Here is a 12,226-nt window from a genome sequence, read left to right on the forward strand (position 1 = left end):
TGTGTGTGTGTGTGTGTGTGTGTGTGTGTGTGTGTGTGTGTGTGTGTGTGTGTGTGTGTGTGTGTGTGTGTGTGTGTGTGTGTGTGTGTGTGTGTGTGTGTGTGTGTGTGTGTGTGTGTGTGTGTGTGTGTGTGTGTGTGTGTGTGTGTGTGTGTGTGTGTGTGTGTGTGTGTGTGTGTGTGTGTGTGTGTGTGTGTGTGTGTGTGTGTGTATTATCCTTTGAATTAGGATTTGTGAAACTCTTAAGATGCTTTCTTGGACATTTCGCCTATAGAAATTTGACCAGTAACGCATACTTCGTGGTAATCTGGTGAAAAATCCTTTATTTGGTCAGCCTTTATGACATTTTTTGCAAAAGACTGACATCAATATGAAAGTGCCTACATACAGTAACTGTTTGTGTTTTACTGCGTTTGCTAATCAAGTTGTTTTAATTATCTGGAACATATATAAAGTTGCATTCAATTATTATTTGTTTCTGTCCCCTGGCACATTGAAACTTTTTAAAGAAAATATATTGTTAATATTCATTATAACCTCAGTATTTACTCTTTTTAGGCCTTCATTTGAGCATACAGCTCCAGAGGAAAATATCCGGGTCCTTTTCATTTCCTGATTGTTTGACTTCCTCTGCCTGCTGCTTGTTTTCCTTCCTCTCCTCTCTGGCAGGTTTTGTTTTCGTGATCTCCTGGGCTGAGTGCAGCTTCCCACAGATGTATGTGTACCAACATTGTTTTGACTCAAGCTGAAAAGTGTCTGACAGCCGCACTGCGCTGCGTCGTGGGGCCAACTCTCAGTGGGACCTGCAGTACAAGCAGCCCTTTTCACAAAAAAACGAGTTATTTGATTCAGTAGCTATATCAAAATCTTATTTTATCCACCTTCAAATGTTGGTATTAACCCATCCAATTTTGCACCATTTGGTATTGATTCGCTCTATGGTGTGTATCTTTTCGACAGACCATAAACAAGCCTGTGAAAAGCTGAACATCTAAAAGAATGGCATGAAGCGTTGAAAGCAGAGCCATTTAGCCACAGGTTGACTCGCGAATCAAGGTGTAACAGTTTCTCGCTGAAATTAGACGTTGTGTCAGAAATAAGGGGCAGAAGTGAAGAAATGAAAAAGATGGTTGAATGTAGGAGATCTGCAAATGGGCTCAGCGGGGAGTAAAAGAGGGACGGGGTGGAAGGATAAGGGAAAGAGGGAGGGGTGTTGAGTAGTAATGGGGCAGGAGCCAGATGCTCCAGTTTCCTTGACAGAAAGGGAGGTCAAGTGCAGCTTTATGTGAAGGCAACACAGGGAGTAGAAGGCCGTCTAACTACTGCACATAAGGAGAGGATAAGACGGCGCAGTGTGGTGTCTCCTTCCAGGACAGATGGAGGAGGATAAAAGGCGTTATGAGGAGCCTAAGAACATTAATAGGTGTAAGTGATAGGGAGGGATACAAATAAAACACATGTTAACTTTGCAGGGAGGGCAGATGGTAATAGTGTTGCCTGAGCTTGCAAAGAGCATTAATGGATGGAGAGGAGTACAGAGGGAACACATGATCGTCTCAAATTGTCCATCTGGGAGTAAGGGCACCACCTTATTCAGGAGAGAGTACAGGAAACATATATAAGGAATACATATTAAGAAAAATAGCCTTTCCCTTCACACTAGATATCCTCTGGGCCCAGGTAATGATTTTCTCTAAGCAGAATATACAGCAGCATAATGTGAAAACATTAATCACACAACGTGCACAATGTTTTAGTTGTGAGCTCTTCAGAACGAGCTCAAAGGGAAAGTTGCAACAGGGCAGAATTAGATTTGTGTTGGAGATAACAGACAGCTGTAGGGAGAATTGAATTGAGGCAGCCAATATATAATTGCCAAACAGAACTAGGCCCACGCCACAATGAACAAACAACAGACTTGAAAGTCAATAAATGCGACATCAGCCAAGTTCCAAAAGCATGCAAGCTACAACTGTAGCAAGTTGAAGAGAGCAAACATGTTAACATACTGAGAGGCAATTAGGGAAATACTCTGAACCTGGTTAATACGTGTCAGATAAACAGAGTTTGTGATAAAAGTCAGCAATGTAATGAGAAGAATCACAAGAAGGGGATACCCGGCCCAAAGATAAAACTGTTTTCAGCCCAGTGAGTGTTACTCATCTTGCGTAAATGTAAAAAAAGTTTGGGATTTTGCGGTTTTATTTCCCAGTTATGCGGCCTGCTGAATATGCACTGAGTTTATTTCCAGCTTGCCTTGATTACGATTTCCTGCTCAAGCCATAGTTTTTTATTGTAATCGTTTTTTGGCACAAGAGAGACGTTTTGTTCTAATACTGTGAGGCACTAGGTACAATTATAACCTAGCCTAACCTTATTCAGTCGTTTTAAACATCCATAACACTTCCAGACTCCCATTATGTCAGTGCATTCAGCCTTTGGGACATTGGTTCCTAAAAAACCGCCAACAAATATAAATAAAACTGGGCACTGTAGCTTTTATCAAACATCACAAACACAGGACTAAACAGTGCATTTATGGGGGACTACTTTCAGCTGTGGATTAACACACATTTAATGCTCTGGTGAGTATTTCTGGCAGGAAGACGGTGTTTGTGGGATTCAATCAAAGTAAACTCCAGTGCCCATGCTTATTATAATAAACAAACATGCAGTGGTGTGGCTCACTGATGTGTTTTTAATAGTTTTAATCTGTGTGTGCAATGGATGACTTTTTCGTTTTTCTAGCCAGGGGGAGGGTGGCAGGAGTTCCTCGTCCACGGGCTGCACAACCTCTCTCTCATCTAAGAGCCCGAAGAAACAGGACATGGACATTTCTAATTATTCCGTGTGAGACTGCAGGAGGTTTATGAAAAAACAGCTACTCTCTGCTCCCCTGAGGTTTGGTTTTGTGTGTGCACGTACACATATCTGTGTGACCTGCATACAAATCTCTGTCTGGTAACCCATCTGCTCATGTGCTTAATATTCCATCATGAGTGCCGCCTGTCTCTGTCTGTTGACCAGTGCTGAGAGACAGCAAGGGGGCAACATCGGGGGGCTTCAGGCTTCTACTACAGCATATTGTTTTGTTTAAAAGACAAGCCGGTTAAATCAAGCATCATCATCATCGTGTGTTTATCCTAATTTATTCTCACTGGATTTAAGAGTCTCTGCAGCACCAGAAATGTGATTAGAATCGCCCTCGTGTTAGCTACCCATTTATTTAAGTGCTTTTTACCTTAGGTTTAGTCACCAAAAACATTCCATTATGATTTCCATGATAGTTTAAAAGGTGTATCTGCCTGTTTATCAAGCACTGAAACGTGTTTGATTTCAAATAAATCCAGCATGCTGAGTCAAACCTGAATCGGTTTTCTGGCAATACTCTCTAATTCAATAACTCAGCTTGAAGTCAAATCTTGATGACTCTCAACCAAAAAGAGCAATTGAATCTCCTTTTTATGTGTCATTTATTCTCTCTTTATCCCCAGCTGCGAAACGTTCCCGAGAAAGCGGGCTCTCTTTCGCATTTTGATAGGCTCCTCTGCCGCGTAATTGGGGGTTTTCTTTAAACGCCAGCTTTAAAGGTTTGTCCCCTGTTATCAGTGCTAATGAGAAAATGAGTAGTGTGGCACAGATATGTTCCAGAGCTACAATGGAAGTGTAATGTGCTGTCAGTAAATAACACACAGTGTAGTCTGATGTGTACCTTAAAGGTGGGGTATGTCATTTATTTCAGAAACACTTTTTGTTATATTCCATGGAATGCTCTTAACATCCCGATAGCAATGAATATCTTAAGTGCTTTGACAATAAATACATAAATAACTAAAATAACGGCTAAAGTAACTGGATGGCCTACCTGCCTGTCAGCCTTCCATCTGTGCACAAACTTATCTCGTGCCCTCATTGGTCATGTCATTCATGTGTGTTGGAGGAGGGGCTCTGTAAGGAAGTGGCAGATGTGTTCTGGTTGTGCATTTTCAAATTCTAGCGCACTCGAGCTGGTTTCTCCAAAATTACCTACCCCACCTTTAAGAGAGATAAATGGCTTCTGACTGTGCCTGTGTGCTCTTCTCATCTTTTATTCTCAAATGCATTCGAGGGACTGGTATTTTAATGTTTTTACTATAGAAGGAAGTGTGGAACTTGTAAAACACATTTCCCTCATATGCTTTTACAACAATGGGAAACAATTGGATATATAAGAGACATTCCCACACTAATTTACTCTGCCAATAAACTGAATGAGCAGCCCACTCCAGTCCCAGCCGTCTATCACCCATTCTCCTCTCTCTAAAGTAGAGGGAACAAGATGTTCTCATATTTCGCCATTTTAAACTCTCAATACATAATCATATGGAATGTCACCAATTTAGCCAAGCCTTCATCGTTTCCCTTTTGTACCCCGTCAGCTGTTTTCCTTTTCATATACGGGGCAGCTGGTTGCTTTGTTTCATCTCAACGTCTCGCCTCACTGCGTGTACAAACCTTTTTTGGCAACTACAAGCAGCCCAGCCAGCCAAGAGAGGCTTTAGTCGACTCCTTCCCAGTCTGAATTAATATTTACCAGGCTGGGAAACAGAGGCAGATGTCAACCGTGAGGCGATTTTCGTCGCGTTGCTCGGCGGTGAGCCCGCACTCTTGTTCTGGATTAACGTGTAATCCAAGCATCAGATTTGTGGTGTCAAACATTTCGTACAATTGCAAGCCATTTCTTTGGCTGCTGCAGAACTGGAGAATTCGTCAAGAGATAAAATGGATTTACAGCTTCAGTCATGTTATAATAAGAAGAAGGTATTCGCCAGAAATACTATCACTGTGGTGTCATTTAACCCCTGCACATATGGAAGATTAGCAATTTAATAGACTGAAGTGCATTGCTTCTTGGCACTTAAGTGGAATATATTAAATCGAACAATATCACAACCCACACACTGTCTCCTCGACAGAAGCCAGCATTGTGAAAAACAACACCAATTAACAAACACATTTTCAGTAACTCTCCAGAAACCCACTGCCAGCTCTATTCATTATAATTGACAACTGTACTCAAATTATTTAACTTAATTTCTTTTTAATTTAATTTAACTCAAACCAAAAATACACTATAACCAAACAATAATATAAGTTGATTCCACCCCTTCAATATACAATAAACAACCAAGTGTGCACTGAACATAATATTAAGCCTTATATCTTATTTCAAAATATCAAAACAAGACCCACATCTATCAGATTTCATTGTGGCTCTGGTGCTGTGCACAACATCGATGTGCTTGCCTCAGGCCTATGACACCCAATGAGTCAGAGTTAATCAATGCAAACTCATGTACACAACCTGTGTGTTTCATTTGGCTGGTATAAGGCTGCATGTTGGTGAAAATGCCAATGAAATGCAATAAAGCCAGAATGTCAGCACCAGACAGCTCCCGAGTCTTGTTCAACGTATTGCATCTGTTGAGTTTTTAAACAAACATCAACTGGGTTATCCAAAAATGACCACTTTACAAAGACCCCTGCAAACTACTGTCCTCACCGACATCTAATCAAAAGACATCAAAATGGTTATTGATGCCCAGGCTGAAAAGAAAAGGTTTCAATAGAATAATAGATAGGGATGTTTTACGCAAACGATGTATGGTCAGAATAACTGCATTTATTGCATATTGCCCTTGCTAAAAGTGGATGGACTTTCAACAAACAATTTAAATACCAAACAGGCCAACTTGATCCCAACTTAAATCTCCAAAAAAACTGGATCCTACATTTCCCACAATGCATTCCTATAATACATTTTTAATACAGCCTTCATTAATACCCCACTTCTCAAGCTCAAGCCAATGTCATCACCAGCTTTGTCTTTTCAACTCCTACAGAGCAACAGAGAAAATGACACAGCTGTTTCCAGATGTACTACTCACTGTGATAAGTGTGATGAAGTACATGAGTGAGTGCCCCTTTAATTATGTGGTAGTTTAACCACATTCAAGTGTTTGGTTACTGTTTTGTTTTTTTAAATGCAGGACGTTGTCAGTATTTTTTTTAATAATACAGAGAAATATAAAGTCTACTGAATAGATGTCGATTCTCAGCAGCCACTGAGCAAAAGAATGCCAGAAATATGCTACAATAATTATTACAGGAGACAACACCCAACCCAATTCTGCTGGGATTTCCTAACAACAAAGAGCTTCCAAAACTTTCTACAGGGACTTCCTTGGGGAGCCAAGATGGATGCATTTGTTTTTTAAGTCAGATGCTAATTTGGGTTTGCACTGATTAAGCTGTCCATCGTGTCGCCTCTTTGTATGTGTGATCCGCTGTGTGCCTGAGCATATGTGAGTGGAATCTGTAAAGCTTAAGAGGACACTGTCTGAGAGGATGACGGGACAGAGGTGTGGAGAGACTGAGACAGAACGGGATTACAGACGAGAGAGGGATCCTCCCCGTTCTGTCAGCAATTGACAAGAAAATAACTGCAAAACAAGCTGTCATCGGCTCGGTCCTCCGGTGCACAGAGGGAAGGCAAATTGAATGAAGAAATGAAAATAGGCTTCAGTAATGAGGCAGTGTTTTGGACTCCTGTCAGCACTTCATCTTCTTATCTTATATTAATGATGGCAACACATTTCAAAAACAGATACTGTGGCATCTTGTTAAGAATGCTGAGGACTGGCAGTTCCTTTGAAATCCTGTCATTCCCCGCATGATGAAGAAATATGAGAGATTCAGATAGTGAATTGCACCATATACTGGAACTAAAACGTACTGTTTAATAAATATATTCATACCAATTAATACAATGTAAATTGATAGCAGATGCTGCCTATTGTTATTCTGGACTCTCACAGTGACTAACAATCTCCATATCAAGTGTTGTAGGTTGTGAACTCTCACTAAGCTGACAAGAGCAGCTTTTGACCTTCGACCCCACACCAGCATCCAGGCAGAGGATGTCCGAGGGGAGACAGTGGCCTGACAAAGATCCCCCGCCCAAAGCTTGGTGCTGTCACAACATAGCCTACACACCAACACATTATCTTTCATTAGAGTTCTTCATGAGCAGGTTTCTATGCTGCTATCATACTGTAGGTCCAGATGTACTACTGTATAGCTGTAAATCTGAAGCTAGTCCAACCGCTGTACTGTGGTTTGCATGGTTCTAACAGGGCTGCCAACATTTGAGTTCAGCTTGGAGTGAGATTTTTTTTGGGTGAACCGAAAAAACAAACGTTCATGTGTGCAGTGTTACAAATGTATTGAACATGTACAAACTAGGGTTTCCCACGGGCGCTACAGTGGAACACGCACATCCACAGTGTACCCGCGACTCTAGGCTCGATAATCAGCTCACAGCATATAAAATGGTATATGTAAGCAGAGGCAAAGTGCTATTTTACAACAGATTTTCTTTTTCTCTATGGATATTTTACAAATCACTCACCTTTTAAACTGTATTCTTGCTTTACTGTCATATAGTGTTTCATGACTGTTTTTCATTTATTCTCATAAATGGTGACCAAACCGTTTGAGACCCACTGAGATAACTAGACTAAAGTTATCTAAACAGAGAGTCCCTTACCTCACTGAGCTGTAGTTATCTCTCAGTCTGACTGGACAGAGCTCTCCCTCTCATTGATTTAGAAACAGCTTCTAATATCCGTTAAGCTAACCAGATGCTAACAACAACAATGCAAATAGTGAGTTTGGTAGAGATATACTGTATAATAGTAAAGTTATTTAAGATGATGCCATAGTTATTGAAGATTTAGAAATATTCCCCACAATTATTCAAAAGCATATTCTTCCAAACTCCTTGCATGACACACAGGAGAATATTAATGTGTGTGGTGAGTTTGTGTAATAGTGATTGAATATTATTGTATTCTCTTTTTTCGGAGTTGCACTTTGCACTCGTTTCTTCTCCGGCTGCAGATAGAGACCAATGTAATGTGTCCAGCTCGGAGGACGGCGCGTATTGGCTTTTTTTTTATCAAAATGTGATTGTAGTTGATTGATAGTTCGTTGTCAACCTTACAACGGTACTTAGGTGTCGTCATTTGTGTCTGAATAACGTTTTGTTCATGAGTTATTGATCCGTGAAATCAGATTCTCCCAATATCGTTCCAACTTTACTGAACTAAGCCAGAAGACCGTCTCATTTCGTAGACCGCTCGGTTTGCTGTTCATTCACTTTATTTGTTTTATATACATTTATTTTGGACGAAAACTTAGCGTGAGGAAAGGCAAGTGTGGCGTGAGTGCGTGAGATATGGGTTAATTGCGTGACTCTCACGCTCAATGCGTGAGTGTTGGCAGCCCTGGTTCTAATATCCTGGAAAACATTTACTTGTGTCCCACTACACAAAAGTTAGTAATTTAACAACATCAAACAAAGGTTTCAAACCACAAAAGAACCGATTCAATGCTCACACCAATGGAATAGCATTCATGTCCATTACAAATACATTTTCATGCCACAACAAATTATATTGCTTAAAGCCAGCTTTTTTGATCAAGTGTAATGTTAACACAGAAATACCTAAGACACAACAAAGTCGTTTCTTTTTTCAACCTTCATAAAGGAATAGTTTGACACTTTGAGAAATGTGGTTAATAGCTTTCTATGTAGCTTCAGCTAGCAGCTAGTTTAACTTAGCAATGTTAGCATTATGTTGGAAACAGCTTCTCTGTACAAAAGTCACTATTCTCCTATAAACAGCACCTCCAGGACTCAATGATTCAAATGTTATTTAATTGTTGAATTAGAAAAAAGCAATGCCATTGTACAGATTTAATCAAACCAAATAAAGCGTGTTCGTTAGTGAGCATCTCGAAAGGCTATTAGATTGATTTTGTTAGCTTTGGACAGAACTAGGCCAGCTGTTTTCTGGTGTGTCCAGTTTTTATGGTAAGCTATAGCTATCCTTCTTGTTGCTATAAATTCACTTCTTGACTTTCGACATGAGAGAGGCAATCTTTGAATGCCTCTGCCAGAAAGCAAATATTTACCAAACAAATTTGAACTACTGTGTTCGTCTTTAATCTGATAATGTGGCTGCTACAAAAACATGGACACAATCTAGACATCAATCTTACACAAAGTCTTCTTCAACTACACCAAAGAGACATAATAAAGTACATTATGCATACAGGAATGATTGGAGGCATGACCAAACATCTAATGTGCTAGTTAGATGATGTGACTCCAGAGAAGTGTGTTCCCCCCACGCTGCTGCTTCCTGTCCAGTGACACCACAGAGAGATGTCTGCTGACTGTTAGGAGAGGTTAGACATCTTGAGATGCTCTCACTTTACTTTCACCAACCACCGTAACCACCAACACAACACATTACTTTGACATGTGCAACAGTTCCCAGCACGCCACATATCTTCTTACCACTACAGTTATGAGCAGAGTAATCAATTGAACCACACTGGAGTAAATAAACTTGAGCCAATACAACTGCAGGGAAATCAATATAATAGCCTTCAGGTGTAGATTAAAATGAGTCTGATGAGGAATGCAGAGTAGTCTCATTCTGGGAAAACCCATCTTGACAGGGGATGAACGGCCATCCACTAAATTAAACCTGAACATAAGAGTGGAGATGTTCTTTTCAGCCAAAAGGATATTAGGTTTATTTTTAGACTAAATTGTGAGAGTGGATATGTAAAACTGGATAAGGTATTTCATTTAGGCTTGTAGCATTTCTTTTAGTTTTAAAAGGTAATTTCAGTTTGGATTTTACTCCCAGTGTATACATGTGAGGAATTTAGCCTGGGGCACACATGTTCTTGTGCATTAGACTTAAACACAATCATGGCATACACAAGCCATTGGCCTGATGAAGAGCAGAGGCAGCTACCTATACACAAACAACAGAATCAGTGGTTAGTCTGTTGCACACAAAAACACTACAAAACACTATAAACGTCGACTGAAAACCTAAAAGACCAGATGGAATTATGTGAGCCCTTCCTATGAGTCTTACTGTGTGCTGTTTTACATTTGTTAAGCCTGTGGCTGTCCTCTCAGAGCAGCCATCATGCGTTACTTTCTTTCCATTAAATGCCAGCCACTGCGTCTGTCTGCACCAAAAACAACTCGCAGCTTCCACTGAGCAGCCCAAATGGAGTAGAAGGGCTGCGCACACCACTGTCACATTTCACTAGGAGGCTGTAGCCTCTACATGCCACAGATTACGCGCAGACACGTACACCATGAGTATCCCCTCGGTCCCCAGACGCATCAATGTGTATGGTCAAAAACCGGATTTGGGGACTATAGATGTCGAGCGTCGCCAAGGAGTCGATGACATCATGTCTGAGGGGGGAAGATGTAGTTTTGTGAGCTGTGAAAACAGATGCTCGTCTGGCCTCTAGTTGCAGAGTTGGAGTATTTGACGCGGGGAGGGAGAGGGGGTGAAATGAGGCAACCGTGTGCACTGCGATGTGAACGGCGCGCCTGACGCTCACTCAGACACTCACACACACACGCACGCACGCACGCACACATACACACAAGCTGTCGGCTACCTGTCTGTCTTTGAACAAATAGCCCTCTTCCCTCCCACACAAGCGCAATGGCGCACTGTGATGAAACAATCACAGCGGTGCTAAATCTGTGCAGCTGTAGCAGTTTGGTCTGCACACATTGGACGAGGGGCATGGGAATTGTTGCAAAGCGTGTAGAATTTGTATTTTAAACGCATGCATGTTTGACAACACACAGTGGACACTCTGAGGCGAGCGTAATGGCATCACCACGGTGCTGCTTTTCACCCCTGTCAGCAGCAGCGGGTTATACCAGGTGACAGTCAGGAGGAGGTTAGAAGGCTGAGAGAAGGGATAGAGTGAGAGGAGCTGGGAACATTGTGCTTTGGACGTTTTTAGGTGAACCAAAACTTGAAGTTTGTCTTACCTCCACACTTGTCCCAACTGAAAGATGTGTATGACGGTCTGCCAGACCCAGACAGAGAGGAGGCAACACCTGTCTCTTTGCAGACTTGAAACTCTCCGGTTACTCAGCCCCTCCACGGAGCCCAGTCCTCCTCCAGTGTAATCCTGCACAAACCACCTGAAGCTCAGGATCTGGACCAGGACCGAGGGCACCAGCACGAAGAACAGGGTCAGGCCTGACCACAGGAACTCCTCCTTGTGGTAATAGTCGATGGCCAGCCACAAATCGGTCCCCACGTCCCAGAAAAAGACCAGCAGCGCTAGGATGATCCACAGGCAGTCCAGCCAGAGGCGCTCCTCGTGCGGTGGCCGCGCCGAATCTCTCCCCTTCCCCTTCCCCTTTCCCCGGAGGTAATGCAGGCAGGCGCTCCGGCAGCCCCAGTAGCACGACGAGGTGTGGCAGCAGTGGCAGATATGGAAAGAGCTGCTGTTCCGATTGTCGTCCTCTCCCGTCCCCACCACCTCGTCCAGGTTGTGCAGCTGGGCGAAACCGGTGACGACCCCGCGACCATCGGATTTCGCTGCCATCTTTCCCTCTGATGTTCCCACCTCCTCCGGCTTCCGGGGTTCGTGACGACACTTCCCTGACACCTGTTTTGCACCCCAAATGTTGGAGCCATCTAAACGCGGGGTGTCAGTGCGTCGCCGTCCCCGGATAGCGCACCAGTGGCGCCACGGACGCAGCACATCTTGTCTTCCTCTCCCCCTCTACTGCAGATCTATTCCCTACTTTTGGCAATAATCCAATCTAAAAGTTCAAACTATTTATTTTGGAACTCGTTTATCCGTCTGGGGTCGTCCACTGTTGTACCTGTGCATTCATCTAATTTCCCACTGCGCAGTCTTTTCCCTCTCTGCAGCTCTCCTCCAGCTGCAAGTCGAGTGCCATGAACAGACCGTCCCTCCACTGTCCCACCCCGACGTTATTAATCCCCCCCACCTCCCTCACTCTGTCTCCCTCCTCTCTGTCTCTCTCACTTTTTCCCTCTCACCATGGTTGCCATCTAGTGTCTCGTTTGAAGCCCCCCAAAATATGCAGGAGAGACTGCATGCATGCAACATGCCTCATCTTTATGTTTGAGCATTTCAATCAGCCACAGTCACACACTGGGGACACTGTTTGTAGTAGGAAGGTGGAACAAAAGCATTAAGCTGTGCTACTGAAAAGAGAAAGAGCATTCCACCCTGAGTTTAATGCTCCATAAAGGGTTTATAATTACCTTACTGTGCTTTTTAGTAATTGTATTGTCAGTATAGT

The 12,226-nt window shown here is 42.5% G+C and overlaps 1 protein-coding gene across 1 annotated transcript in view; it reads right to left on the reverse strand.

Annotated features, from left to right (window-relative positions):
• xkr6b (XK, Kell blood group complex subunit-related family, member 6b) overlaps positions 1–11,819 on the reverse strand; it is a 56,733-nt gene extending 44,914 nt beyond the window's left edge. The window contains exon 1 of the mRNA XM_034075333.1: positions 10,931–11,819. Coding sequence (XP_033931224.1) covers positions 10,931–11,496 — 566 coding nt within the window. The 5' untranslated portion in view covers positions 11,497–11,819. The remainder of the gene's footprint in view (positions 1–10,930) is intronic.
• Between the last annotated feature and the right edge of the window lie 407 nt (positions 11,820–12,226).

The sequence above is a fragment of the Pseudochaenichthys georgianus genome, chromosome 24 (assembly GCF_902827115.2).
Source record: "Pseudochaenichthys georgianus chromosome 24, fPseGeo1.2, whole genome shotgun sequence".
NCBI lineage: Eukaryota > Metazoa > Chordata > Actinopteri > Perciformes > Channichthyidae > Pseudochaenichthys > Pseudochaenichthys georgianus.